The sequence below is a fragment of the Oncorhynchus kisutch genome, linkage group LG2 (genome assembly GCF_002021735.2).
Source record: "Oncorhynchus kisutch isolate 150728-3 linkage group LG2, Okis_V2, whole genome shotgun sequence".
Lineage (NCBI taxonomy): Eukaryota > Metazoa > Chordata > Actinopteri > Salmoniformes > Salmonidae > Oncorhynchus > Oncorhynchus kisutch.
Genome location: NC_034175.2, coordinates 33932255 through 33946741, shown reverse-complemented (window position 1 = coordinate 33946741; position 14487 = coordinate 33932255). Strand labels below are relative to the sequence as shown.

At 41.3% G+C, this 14487-nt stretch overlaps 1 protein-coding gene across 3 annotated transcripts; it reads right to left on the bottom strand.

Annotated features, from left to right (window-relative positions):
* Positions 1-3088: 3088 nt before the first annotated feature.
* On the bottom strand, positions 3089-11507 carry LOC109865389 (membrane magnesium transporter 1-like). Of its 3 annotated transcripts, XM_020453530.2 has the most exons (5): positions 11399-11507; positions 11134-11298; positions 5971-6023; positions 5736-5839; positions 3089-3970 (listed from the first exon to the last, which is right to left on the bottom strand). In XM_020453530.2, exons 2-5 carry the CDS (start codon positions 11210-11212, stop codon positions 3814-3816), a joined length of 393 nt encoding a protein of 130 aa, XP_020309119.1. In that variant the 5' UTR covers positions 11213-11298; positions 11399-11507; the 3' UTR covers positions 3089-3813. The 3 variants fall into 3 exon arrangements, 1 of the variants encoding a protein (XP_020309119.1); XR_004203577.1 differs by having other exon boundaries at positions 5945-6023; positions 11134-11488; XR_004203576.1 differs by having other exon boundaries at positions 11115-11485.
* Between the last annotated feature and the right edge of the window lie 2980 nt (positions 11508-14487).

Sequence of the window (14487 nt, the reverse complement as noted above, 5' to 3'; positions counted from 1 at the left end):
ACGTTTTCTGTAAGTCTTCACAAGGTTTTCACACACTGTTGCTGATATTTTGGCCCATTCCTCCATGCAGATCTCCTCTAAAGCAGTGATGTTTTGGGGCTGTTGCTGGGCAACACAGACTTTCAACTCCCTCCAAAGATTTTCTATGGGGTTGAGATCTGGAGACTGGCTAGGCCACTCCAGGACCTTGAAATGCTTCTTTCGAAGCCACTCCTTCGTTGCCCGGGCGGTGTGTTTGGGATCATTGTCATGCTGAAAGACCCAGCCACGTTTCATCTTCAATTCCCTTGCTGATGGAAGGTTTTCACTCAAAATCTCACGATACATGACCCCATTCATTCTTTCCTTTACACGGATCAGTCGTCCTGGTCCCTTTGCAGAAAAACAGCCCCAAAGCATGATGTTTCCACCTCCATGCTTCACAGTAGGTATGGTGTTCTTTGGATGCAACTCAGCATTCTTTGTCCTCCAAACACAACGAGTTGAGTTTTTACCAAAAAGTTCTATTTTGGTTTCATCTGACATTCTCCCAAGCTTCTTTTGGATCATCCAAATGCTCTCTAGCAAACTTTAAGCAGGGGGACACGTCTGGCACTGCAGGATTTGAGTCCCTGGCAGCGTAGTGTGTTACTGATGGTAGGCTTTGTTACTTTGGTCCCAGCTCTCTGTAGGTCATTCACTAGGTCCCCCCGTGTGGTTCTGGGATTTTTGCTCACCGTTCTTGTGATCATTTTGATCTTGCGTGGAGCCCCAGATCGAGGGAGATTATCAGTGGTCTTGTATGTCTTCCATTTCCTAATAATTGCTCCCACAGTTGATTTCTTCAAACCAAGCTGCTTACCTATTGCAGATTCAGTCTTCCCAGCCTGGTGCAGGTCTACAATTTTGTTTCTGGTGTCCTTTAACAGATCATTGGTCTTGGCCATAGTTTGGAGTGTGAAGTGTGACTGTTTGAGGTTGTGGACAGGTGTCTTTTATACTGATAACAAGTTCAAACAGGTGCCATTAATACAGGTAACGAGTGGAGGACAGGAGCCTTTTAAAGAAGTTACAGGTCTGTGAGAGCCAGAAATCTTGCTTGTTTGTAGGTGACCAAATACTTATTTTCCACCATAATTTGCAAATAAATTCATAAAAAAATCCTACAATGTGATTTTCTGGATTTTTTCCCTCATTTTGTGTCATAGTTTAAGTGTACCTATGATGAAAATTACAGGCCTCTCTCATCTTTTTAAGTGGGAGAACTTACACAATTGGTCACTGACTAAATACTTTTTTGCCCCACTGTAAATGTAACTTTTATTTAAACTAGGCAAGTCAGTTAAGAACAAATTCTTATCGACAATGACGGCCTATACCGGACGACACTGGGCCAACCCCATGGGACTCCCAATCACGGCCGGTTGTAATACAGCCTGGATTTGAACCAGGGTGTCTGTAGTGACACCTCTAGCACAGAGCCTTCCACTCAGGACCCCTACAAATAACAGGTAGAATTTTTTGGGGGGGTGTTCTTTGTGTCTCTAACATTTTCAAACAAAATGATCAACAATTCATTCATGATTATCCATAATCATGGTAGCCTCCACATGGATATAGAAGTGATCAGAACTATCTATTCTTACAATAAAATTGACTCCAAAATGGTACAAGACATTACTCACCATTCAGTTCATATTGGGCAAAACATACTGCAAATGCATCCAACAAGCTTGTAAAGACAAGCTTTTGATGTACTCATTGTGTGCGTGCCAAATGGCAAAAGTATTGCACTATATAGGGGTAGGGTGCCATTTGGGACTAAACTCACTGGGAGCCCTAAAGTATGCACAATCTATAAAACCGAACTAATGCATCCTAACCCACAGATACTTTTGTCTATATATAGTGTATGTGGACACCCCTTCAAAATTGTGGATTTAGTCATTTCAGCCACACCTATTGCTGGCAGGTGTATAAAAACGAGCACAGCCATGCAATCTCCATAGAGCGACATTGAATTGCCTTACTGAAGAACGCAGTGACTTTCAATTTGGCACAGTCATAGGACCCCACCTTTCCAACAAGTCAGTTCATAAAATGTCTGCCCTGCTAGATCTGCCCCGGTCAACTGTAAGTGCTGTTATTGTGACATAGAAATGTTTAGGAGCAACAACAGCTCAGCCGCGAAGTGGTAGGCCACACAAGCTAACAGAACAGGACCGCCACGTGCTGAAGCGCGTAAAAAGTCTGTACTCGGTTGCAACACTCACTACCAAGTTCCAAACTGCTTCTGAAAGCAATATCAGCACAAAAACTGTTCAGGGGCTTCATGAAATGGGTTTCCATGACCGAGCAGCCGCACACAAGCCTAAGACCACTATGTGCAATGCCAAGCGTCGACTGTAGTTGTGTAAAGCTTGGAAATGCGTTCTCTGGGGTGATGAAGCACACTTCACCATCCGGCAGTCTGACGGACAAATCGGCATTTGGCGTATGCCAGGAGAGTGCTACCTGCCCCAATGCATAGTGCCAACTGTAAAGTTTGGTTGAGGAGGAATAATGGGCTAGGCTCCCCTTAGTTCCAGTGAAGGAAAATCTTAACGCTACAGCATACAATGACATTCTAGACAATTCTGTTCTTACAACTTTGTGGCAACAGTTTGGGAAAGGGCATTACTTGTCTCAGCATGACAATGCCTCCATGCACAACGCAAAGTCCATACAGAAATAGTTTGTAGCAGTCGGTGTGGAAGAACCCAACTGGCTTGCACAGAGCCCTGACCTCAACTCCATCGAACACCTTTGGGATGAATTAGAACCCCGACTGCGAGCCAGGCCTAATCACTCAACATGTGTCCGACCTAAAAAATGCGCTTGTGGCTGAATGGAAGCAAGTCCCCGCAGCAATGTTCCAACATCTAGTGCAAAGCCTTCCCAGAAGAGTAGAGGCTGTCTTAGCAGCAAATTAATCCATATTAATACCCATGATTTTGGAATGAGATCGACGAGCAGGTGTCCATATATTTTTGGTCATGTAGCGTATATCTGCAAGACATTAAATGCATTCGGTTATCTTCGACCAATAAATGCAGAAATGCATCTAACACACTGACAACATCATAGATTTTAATTTAAAACATTCTGTTGAATCTTAAAAAGGCCAAATAAAATAAAAAACACTGCCCAAACAAATGTACCATTAGTCTCTACTTTGTGTTCACAGTATCATTAGCATTGCTCGAACACTGACTTACTCTGCTTTCCATGCTGCATCCTTCAGGCTGGACCTTTGTGACTTCAATGACCGTGGTAACTTTATTGCATACAGAATAAGCACCAAAGCCTAATTTTAAACTCCAGGAGATCAGGTCATGAATTATCTCAACAGAAGTGTAGACTTTTTATTAGATAAAACAAAATCTCATATTTGCAGATAAAAAAAGAAATAAATAGTTCCCGACAGCTGTATTGTGGCAAACAAAACATCATGCCCCTTGTCCAAAAAAGGGGAACACTTGCTTAGGAAGTCTTAAAGGATGACACATACAGCCTACCCTACCCTTACCTAAGTAAGGGGAAGATGTGTCAAATTCGTTTACTTCTAAGCAATTACAATTATATACAAACAAATCTGCATGAAAAACTGTAGGGTTGGTTGACAGTCAGGAGTTAAATATGGTAACCACTTTTATGGGAGGAGATGCACATTTGTACAGCATATTAATATATGTACTAAGGCAAATTAAAAGTAGAAGAAATTACTTTGTGGGTTCTAACCAAAAAGCTTATCTGTGCACAGAAATAAAGACATGTGGGTGGGGAAGGCAAGTCTCAGTGCAAATGCTTCAGCTTGCGTAGCCGAAGGGGGTTTCGCAGGGCCTCTGCGTTTGGGATGTTGGAGACTTCTCGGTCGGGAGAGCAGAAGAGCACCCTACCACGATGATTGAACATGTAGAAAGACGGGTGGTTCCTCAATGTGTCAAACGTCCTAAAAAATTAGAAGAGGGCAGTGAGTAGTTTGAACTATACTCATGATTATGTTTTCAGTGCGACAGGTCAACAATAGGGCTACTCATATAGGCAAGTCAAATATTATGCTGATTTGCAACACTATACATGCCAACTACAACAACAAGTGAAATCCCTGCAACACTTAACAAAGAGCTGCAGTCGGTTTCAGAATGGGGTGGCCAGAAGGCCAGCATCCTGGAGTCACCTCTTCACTGTTGATGTTGAGACTGGTGTTTTACAGGTAATATTTAATGATGCTGCCAGTTGAGGACTTGTGAGGTGTCTGTTTCTCAAACTAGACACTGTAATGTACTTGTCCTCTAGCTCAGTTGTTCACCGGGGCCTCCCACTCCTCTTTCTATTCTGGTGAGAGCCAGTTCACGGTGTTCTGTGAATGGAGTAGTACACAGCATTGTACGAGAGCTTCATTTTCTTGGCAATTTCTCGCATGGAATAGCCATCATTTCTCAGAACAAGAACAGACTGACGAGTTTCAGAAGAAAGGTCTTTGTTTCTGACCATTTTGAGCCTGTAATTGAACCCACAAATGCTGATGCTCAACTAGTCTAAAGGCAGGTTTTATTGCTTCTTTAATCAGAACAACAGTTTCAGCTGTGCCAACATAATTGCTAAATGTTTTTCTAATGATCAATTAGCCTTTTAAAATGATAAACTTGGATTAGCTAACACAACATGCCATTGGACCACAGGAGTGATGATTGCTGATAATGGGCCTCTTGTACGCCTATGTATATATTCCATAATTTTCTTTTATTATTATTATTTTTAATTGGCCGTTTCCAGCTACAATCGTCACTTACAACATTAACAATGTCTAAACTGTATTTCTGATCGATTAGATGTTATTTTAATGTACAAAAATGTTTTGCCTTTCTTTCAAAAACAAGGACATTTCTAAGTGACCCCAAACTTTTCAACTGTAGTGTATCTACAACAGAAGCTAAGATGGCGAGAAGTCTGTCCATGATAAAGTGCTGCTCTGCCTTCTTAATAACACTATCAATAAGGCAGGTCCTACAGGACCTAGTTTTGTCGCACCTGTACTACTGTTCATTTGTGTGGTCAGGTGCCACATAAAGGGACCTCGGAAAATTACAATTGGCACAGAACAGGACAGCTGGCCCTTAAATGTACACGGAGAGCTAACATTAGTAATATGCATGTCAATTTCATGGCTCAAAGTAGAGGAGAGATTGACTTCATCACTACTTGTATTTGTGAGAAGTATTGACATGTTGAATGCGTCGAGCTGTCTGTCTAAACTACTGGCACACAGCTCGGACACCCATGCAAACCCCCACAAGACATGACACCAGAGGTCTCTTCACAGTCCCCAAGTCCAGAACAGACTATGGGAGGCACACAGTACTACATAAAGCCATGACTACATGGAACTCTATTCAACATCAAGTAACTGATACAGCAGTAGAATCAGATAAAAAACAGATAAAAATACACCACATGCAACAGTGGGGACTGTGAAGAGACACACGCATACACACACACATGGATTTTGAGTTGTAGATATGTGGTAGTAGTGGCGTGGCCTGAAGGCACACACTTAATGTGTTGTGAAATCTTTTGTGAAATCTTTTGTGAAATGTATTGTAATGTTTTTTTAAAATTGTATAACTGTCTCAATTCTGCTGGACCCCAGGAAGAGTAGCTGTTGAGCTAATGGGGATCCCATAATAAATATAATTACTGAAATGAAGGCTTACTTGTTTTTCAGCTCTGAGGATGCATCCATATCTTTAAACTCTCCAGAGATGTGGACAATACCATAAATGGTCAGAACAAAAGCTAACAAAGTCTGTAAAACAATCTGAAAAACAAAATTAAAACAATAGATATTTTTAATTTGAAATATGTTTAGTCAAAACGGTACAATTGATAGAATGGATCTACATCAAAGAATGGAATAACTTACTTGCTATTTAGTATTAAATCACTTACATCTATCGGTAGGGTTTCATTTTCTTTTTCTGTCAGACGCATGTAGGATCGATCTGGTGGGGGAAAAGAACAACATTTATCACACTGGAATCAATGTGGCTACAGCTGAGACAAAATCAAGTGGGTAGCTAGTCTCACTGCATCCATAGCAGATGTTGCAAGCGGCAAGCTAACTTGCGTAACAGTTAGTACTTTGGCTTTTGGAGCATAGCTTCCAACTGGATCCTGGATTTCCTGATGGGACAACACCAGGTGGTGAGGGTAGGAAATGACTCCGTACACTGATCCACAACACAGAGCCACCCCCTCCTCCACGGATGTGCTTAGCCCCCTCCTGTACTCTCTGTTCACCCATGACTGTGTGGCCATGCACGACTATAACTCAATCAAGTTTGTTGACTACACAAGAGTGGTAGGCCTGAATACTAACAACAAGAGACTACAGGGAGTAGGTCAGAGCCAGGAAAACAACCTTTCTCTTAACAAATCGAAGGAGCTTATCCTGGACTACAGGAGACAGAAGAGAAATCACGCCCGATCCTCAGGGCCGCAGTGGATAGGGTCAAAAGTGGAGGTCGGACGATTAATCGGAATGGCCGATTAATTTGGGCCGATTTCAAGTTTTCATAACAAATCGGAAGTTGGTATTTTTGGGCGCCGATTATTTTTTTTATACCTTTATTTAACTAGGCAAGTCAGTTAAACAACACATTCTTATTTTCAATGACGGCCTAGGAACGAGGCAGAACGACAGATTTTTTACCTTGTCAGCTCGGGGATCCAATCTTGCAACCTTACAGTTAACTAGTCCAACGCTCTAACCACCTGCCTCACAAGGAGACTGACTGCCTGTTACGCGAATGCAGTAAGCCAAGGTAAGTTGCAAACTTAGCCTTAAACTTATCTTATAAAAAACAATCAATCAACAACTGTCCTTGCTCCAATGTGTACTTAACCATAAATATCAAAGCCTTTCTTAAAATCAATACACAATTATATATTTTTTAAACCTGCACATTTTACCAAAATAAATCCAGGTTAGCAGGCAATATTAACCAGGTGAAATTGTGTCACTTCTCTTGCATTGCACGCAGAGTCAGGGTATATGCAACAGTTTGGGCTGCCTGGCTCTTTGCAAACTAATTTGCCAGAATTTTACATAACATTGAAGGTTGTGCAATGTAACAGGACTATTTAGACTCATGGATGCCACCCGTTAGAAAAAAATACAGAACGGAATAAACGTTTTGTTTGAGGTGACAAGTTTCCGGATTTGACCTAAGGCTCGTATTTCTGTGTGTTTATTATAGTTAAGTATATGATTTGATATTTGATAGAGCAGTCTGAGGGGTGGTAGGCAGCAGCAGGCTCGTAATAGTCAAAGGTATATGGTTTAGAGAATAGTCGACGCGTTATAATTTCTGTAATAACTTGCGGCTGAACTTGAAGGGGTTCCTTCGTTATTTTACCGTTCATGTCTTCCATAGAGAATGTTTTGATCTAATTCAAATAAGGTCTGTGTTTCGTGCAGGCTTAAACCGCCTAGGCGTTTTGATACCCGTGTAAATCTCACTAGGATAAGGTAACGTTTGTCAAAATATTTTCATAAATCCACTCTACAAAAAAAAAAAAAAAAGATCGCTTATATTTAGCCAATATTGATCAGAGTTACCTTGTCCTATGGATATCTACACAGTTATAAAATTGGCAAGGTGGTATAAGCCTACACAAAACACAGACCTTATTTTAAGTTAATCTAAAAATATCCTATGGAATAAATGAATGAAGGAACCGCTTTTCAGATTTTGCTAGGTGTCATGGGAATTATGACTCGCACTTTGGTAGTCAATTCTTACCATGTCCATTATTAAAATAGGATTTCCTGCATATAGAAATTACAGTTTGTTTTCAACATTCATCACAGGCAACTTAAACTCTATTTTTATTCAAACAGTTGAGTATTTGTCTCCTAAGCAGACTCTCCAGTATCATTGTCACTTCAGAGCTGTGTGTGTGTGTTTTACAGATGGCAGAGAAAAGCAGAGGACCAGTGTGGGACTATTACATGGAATTGGCACCAGGGAAAGCAAGGTGTCTTGTTTGTGATAAAGACAAGCATGGGGTCAGCAACGGTTAAATCAAGAAATACCACCAACCTGTGGAATCACCTTAAGAACATCCATCCAAAAGCCCATAATATGTGTTATATTAAGTTAAAATAAAAGTGGTCATTGTTCATTAAGTATTGTTGCAATTGTCAATATTACAAAAAAATTATAATACATATACACACATATATATACATACATATATACACACACACACACACACATATATATATATATATATATATATATACACACACACATGTAAAAAAAAAAAAAAAAAAAAAAAAAAAAAAAAAAAAAAAAAAAGATTATTCGGTATCGGCCCTTTTTTTTGTCTTCCAATAATCGGTATCGGCGTTGAAAAATCATAATCGGTTGACCTCTATTCATTTGTCTCTGTGTTGGATACATTTATACCCTGTCTTGACTTGGTCTTGGAAAATGACAACTAGTCATTTCTTACCGAGACCAGTGGAGTGAAAACTAATAATTATCAGCTCCCATTCAGCCAGCCCATAAAACCACTTCGCCAGGCTAATGTAGTCACACTCCTTCACGACACAATATCTATTGTCTATTGAAACCTGAGCTTCCTACTTTACTTGTAACATTAATGTTCTTTACTTTCGTTGAAAAATATCCTCAAGTTCATCAGAATTTCCTTGACTCGCTGGTAGGGAAGAGTGGGGTACATTGTTTGAAAGTTGCATGCTCACTATTAATAAATGGTGACTGGGGGAAGTCTCAGACCCCTAGCCAGTCTCCCGGTTCTGACTTGAATCAGTCTCAGTTTAGGTGGTCTCGAACACAACACTGCCACTAAGACCCTCACGAACTCTACAGCTGCACCATTAGAGCATTCTGTCAGGCTGCATAACCGCCTGGTACGGCAACTGATCTGCCCTCAACCGCACAGCTCTCCAGAGGGTGGTGCAGGCAGCCCAACGCATCACAATGCTGCCTGCCCTCCTGGACATCTACAGAACATGATGTCAAAGGAAGGCCAAGAAGATCATTATGGACCTCAGCCACCCGACTGTCCCGAGCCACTGACTGTTCACTCAGCTATCGCCCAACAGAGACAGGACAGCTGCATCTTCGCTCAGACCGAGAGGCTAAAAAACAGCTTGTATTACCAGGCCATCACTGTTGAACAGCTATTGCTAGCCGTCTACCAGGTGATGCTTACTCACACAAGCTATCACACACACTACATACTCACAAACATATACACAAAGCCAATGCTGTCCCACGCTATAGATATTAAACCACTCGTCATTTCCCATTTCACACAGTATTTAAATACTGTATCCCCGACATAGCTCATAATATTTCTACTGTACATTGTATTTTATTTCCAGTGGATTATTGACATACAGTGCCTAGAAGGCCAGCATCCCGGAAGGCCAGCATCGCCTTCACTGTTGCCTTTGAGACTGGTGTTTCGCAGGTACTATTTAATGAAGCTGCCAGTAGCGGACTTGTGAGGCATCCATTTCTCAAACTAGACACTCTAATGTACTTGTCCTCTTGCTCAGTTGTGCACCGGGACCTCCCACTCCTCTTTCTATTCTGGTTAGAGAATATGTTAGGGAATAGCCATCATTTCTCAGAACAATAATAGACTGACGAGTTTCAGAAGAAAGGGCTTTGTTTCTGGCCATTTTGAGACTGTAATCGAACCCACAAATGCTGATGCTCCAGATACTCAGTCTAAAGAAGACCAGTTTTATTGCTTCTTTAATCAGAACAGCAGTTTTCAGCTGTGCTAACAATTGCAGAAAGGTTATAAATCAAATCAAATTTTATTTGTCACATACACATGGTTAGCAGATGTTAATGTGAGTGTAGCGAAATGCTTGTGCTTCTAGTTCCGACAATGCAGTAATAACCAACAAGTAATCTAGCTAACAATTCCAAAACTACTACCTTATAGACACAAGTGTAAGGGGATAAAGAATATGTAAATAAAGATATGAATGAGTGATGGTACAGAGCGGCATAGGCAAGATACAGTAGATGGTATCGAGTACAGTATATACATATGAGATGAGTATGTAAACAAAGTGGCATAGTTAAAGTGGCTAGTGATACATGTATTACATAAAGATGCAGTAGATGATAGAGTACAGTATATACATATACATATGAGATGAATAATGTAGGGTATGTAAACATTACATTAGGTAGCATTGTTTGAAGTGGCTAGTGATATATTTTACATAATTTCCCATCAATTCCCATTATTAAAGTGGCTGGAGTTGAGTCAGTGTGTTGGCAGCAGCCACTCAATGTCAGCTACGATAGTCATTTACAACATTGACAATGTCTACAATGTATTTCTGATCAAGTTGATGTTATTTTAATGGACAAAAAAATATCAAATTTTCTTTAAAAAAACAAGGACATTTCTAAGCTTCTGAACGGTAGTGTATGAACTTTTTTTTACATTCAATTCTAGCTGATCTTGTGTAAATTCTCACATAGTACATACGTAGATTGCATTGGATTACCCGCAGTTCTTGATTCCGTCTTTTTTCCCCCTTGCAGTAAAATGTCAGACAATTCAAATGTATTGTTAGGATAACGATTTCGCTGCACCCGCTATAAAACCTGCTAAATTGTGTACGCGACCAATAAACCTTGATTTGATTCCTTGTTTTCAATTGAGTACGTGTTAATATAAAGTCACGTACAGCTAACAGACCGCGTTGGCAGCAAGACAGTGTTAGCTAGCTAGCTACTGTAACATCAGTAGCTTTGGGACACATCAACGTGTCTGTGAACTAAAACATGTTCTGTCCCGACGGTACCAGCTAGCTGCATACTGTGCCAATAACATGACATGCTAAATCGCTAGCTAGTAGTTAGCCATCTGGTTTAAGGATAATTCTTCCTCGCTTGATAAACTGGTTTGGTTTATGTTTAACGAAAGTTAGCTTGCACGCGCTAGTTAACAGGCCGCAGCACACTGCATGGTTGATATGACTGTGTATTTTGATCTAAACAGCTAAATAAAAGGACAGATATGTGTACCTTATTGTATCGCACTTACGTTGTGCCGCTGAGAAAGCAGCATGAGCCAGGGCAAATAGACCAACCCCTACGACATCTCTCCAAAAAGACGAAACCATGTTCAAGAGAAGTGATTAATTTTTCTTCTTCGATGGGGTTTAAGGGCGGTTGGCATCCAATGTTAATGTTGCATTACCACCACCAGCTGGACGGGGTATTGAATAAGACACAAAAAAACATTACGGGAAGTGGGAAAAACGATATAATACAAAATTAAACACGTCAACTAAGAAAAACCATCCCACCTCTTCAATCACAGTCCACTGCTAAATACATCCCTACACAAGCTCAGGGGCCTGTGATGGCGGAACATTCACTGACAGGATTTCCTGCACTGGCTCGGCTGTGAAATCACAACGCCCAAAAAACGTTCAGCAGCATTCAATTTTCTTCTAATTCTCCTCTGCTGTACAATTTTTTACCATATCAATAAAAATACAGCGTCCACCTTTTTAACATGTAGCATTTCAATATTCTTTGTTTTTATCTCACCTTTATTTAACTAGGCAAGTCAGTTAAGAACAAATTCTTATTTACAATGACTGCCTAGGAACAGTGGGTTAACTGCCTGTTCAGGGGCAGAACGACAGATTTGTACCTTGTCAGCTCGGGGGTTTTTGAACTTGCAACCTTTCGGTTACTAGTCCAACGCTCTAACCACTAGGCTACCCTGCCGCCCGGTCTGATGCACATTCAGATGTCATAAATCAGCACTGCAGAGCTCTCCCTGTACTATGCCGTGCCTTGATTATATTACTGTTGATGATATCTAGAAATGTGCACCTACTGTTGCTAGCCCCAATTCTAGCAACAGTGCGCTCTGATATCTGCTTCACTGATTTCTGCTTATTACCTAAAATGGATCAATTGAAAGTGTGGGTTCACAGCTCCAATCCAGATGTGTTGGTCATTACTGAGACGTGGTTAAGGAAGAGTGTTTTGAATACTGATGTTAACCCTTCTGGTTAGAACCTTTTTCTGCAAGATATATCTTCCAAAGGTGGGGGAGTGGCAATCTTTACCAAGGATCACCTTCAGTGCTCGGTTGTCTCCACAAAGTCTGTCCCCAAACAATTTGATATGCTGGTTTTAAGCATGAAACTTTCAAATAGCTCTTTGTTGACTGTTGCTGGGTGCTATCGTCCTACATCAGCCCCGGCCTGTACCCTACATGCCCTAAGCTCTCTCCTGGCCCCTTACACTAAGTCTGAATTTGTCCTACTAGGTGACCTAAACTGGGACATGCTTAAACCACGGGACGAAGTCCTAAAGCAATGGGACTCCCTAAATCTTTCTCAGATTATCACAAATCCCACAAGGTATGACTCCAAACACCTAGAAAAGGCTACTCTCCTTAATGTTATCCTTACAAATAATCTTGATAGGTATCAGTCTGGTGTTTTCTGTAATGACCTTAGTGATCACTATTTTACAGCCTGTGTTTGTAAGGCCTGTGAGTGAAACGACCTGTCCTGATTTGTCATAGACGCTTGCTAAAAAACTTTAATGAGCAAGACTGAAGCAAGCATGAACTGGCCTCTGTAAAATGATATAGCATCAGCTTGATCCCCTCTGTCGAAGAAGCTTGGACCTTCTTTTTTGTTATTTTCAGTGGTATTGTTAACAAACACGCCCCCGTGAGAATGAGAATTAAAAACAGGTTCAGACCCTGGTTCGACCGTGATCTTGCAGAGTTACTCCACCTCAGGAATTGCATTTGGCGAAAGGCTTGGCACATGCATACTTAGACTGACTGGCTATCGTTCAGGCAAATGAGAAATAAGTGCACTCCGGTTATCCGGAAGGCCAAAGTTAGTTACTTTAAGGAGCAGTTCTCTCTCTGTGGGTCTAACCCCAAGAAGTTCTGGAAAACGGTTAAGGACCTGGAGAATAAACCCTCCTCCTCACAGCTGCCCATGTCCCTTAATGTTGATGATGTGGCTGTTATAGACAAGAAGCACATGGCTGAGGTCTTTAATCACCACTTCATTAAGTCAGGATTCCTATTTGACTCAGCCATGCCTCCTTGCCCATCCAACATTTCCTCATCTCCCACCCCTTCTAATGCAACTATCCCCGATGCGTCTCCCTCTTTTTCCCTTGCCCTGCTACAAAGTTTCACCCTGCAGGCAGTCACTGAGTCCGAGGTGCTAAAGGAGCTCCTTAAACTTGACCCCAAACTTTAGACCCTTTCTTCTTTAAGGTTGCTGCCCCTATCATCGCAAAGCCTGTCTCTCCTTTCTGGGGAGGTTCCCATTGATTGGAAGGCAGCCACAGTTCGTCCTTTATTTAAAGGGGGAGATCAAGCTGATCCTAACTGTTATAGGCCTATTTCTAGTTTGCCCTGTTTATCAAAAGTGTTGGAAAAACTTGTCAATAATCAACTGACTGGCTTTCTTGATGTCTATAGTATTCTCTCGGGAATGCAGTCTGGTTTCTACTCAGGTTACGGATGTGTCACTGCAACCTTAAAGGTCCTCAATGCCCTTGATTCTAAGCAATATTGTGCTGCTATTTTTATTGACTTGGCCAAAGCTTTTGATATGGTAGACCATTCCATTCTCGTGTTCCAGCTAAGGAGTATTGGTGTCTCTGAGGGGTCTTTGGCCTGGTTTGCTAACTATCTCTCTCAAAGAGTGCAGTGTATAAAGTCAGACAATTTGCTGTCTCAACCCTAGGCCCCACGCTTTTCTCAATTGACATCAACAACATAGCTCAGGCAGTAGGAAGCGCTCGCACCCATTTATATGCAGATGATACAGACTTATACTCAGCTGGCCCCTCCCCAAATTGTGTGTTAAATGCTCTACAACAAAGCTTTCTTAGTGTCTAACAAGCTTTCTCTACCTGTCACGTTCTGACCTTAGAGAGCCTTTTTATTTCTCTATTTGGTTAGGTCAGGGTGTGATTTGGGTGGGTATGGTTCCCAATCAGAAGCAGCTGTCTATCGTTGTCTCTGATTGAGGATCATACTTAGGCAGCCTTTTTTCCACCTTTAGTTTGTGGGATCTTGTTTGTGTGTAGTTGCTTTCTGCACTGCATGTAGAGTTACATTAGGTTTTGTTGTTGTTTCAGTGTCATTTAAATAAAAGTTAAATGTACGCCTACGATGCTGCACTTTGGTCCAATCCATCTCTAAACGAAAGTGACACTACCCTTACCTTGTTCTGAACACCTCCAAAACAAAGGTCATGTGTTTTGGTAGGAAGGCCCTTCTTCCCACAGGTGTTATTACTACCTCTGAGGGTTTAGAGCTTGAGGTACTCACCTCATACAAGTACTTGGGAGTATGGCTAGATGGTGCTGTCCTTCTCTCAGCACATATCAAAGCTGC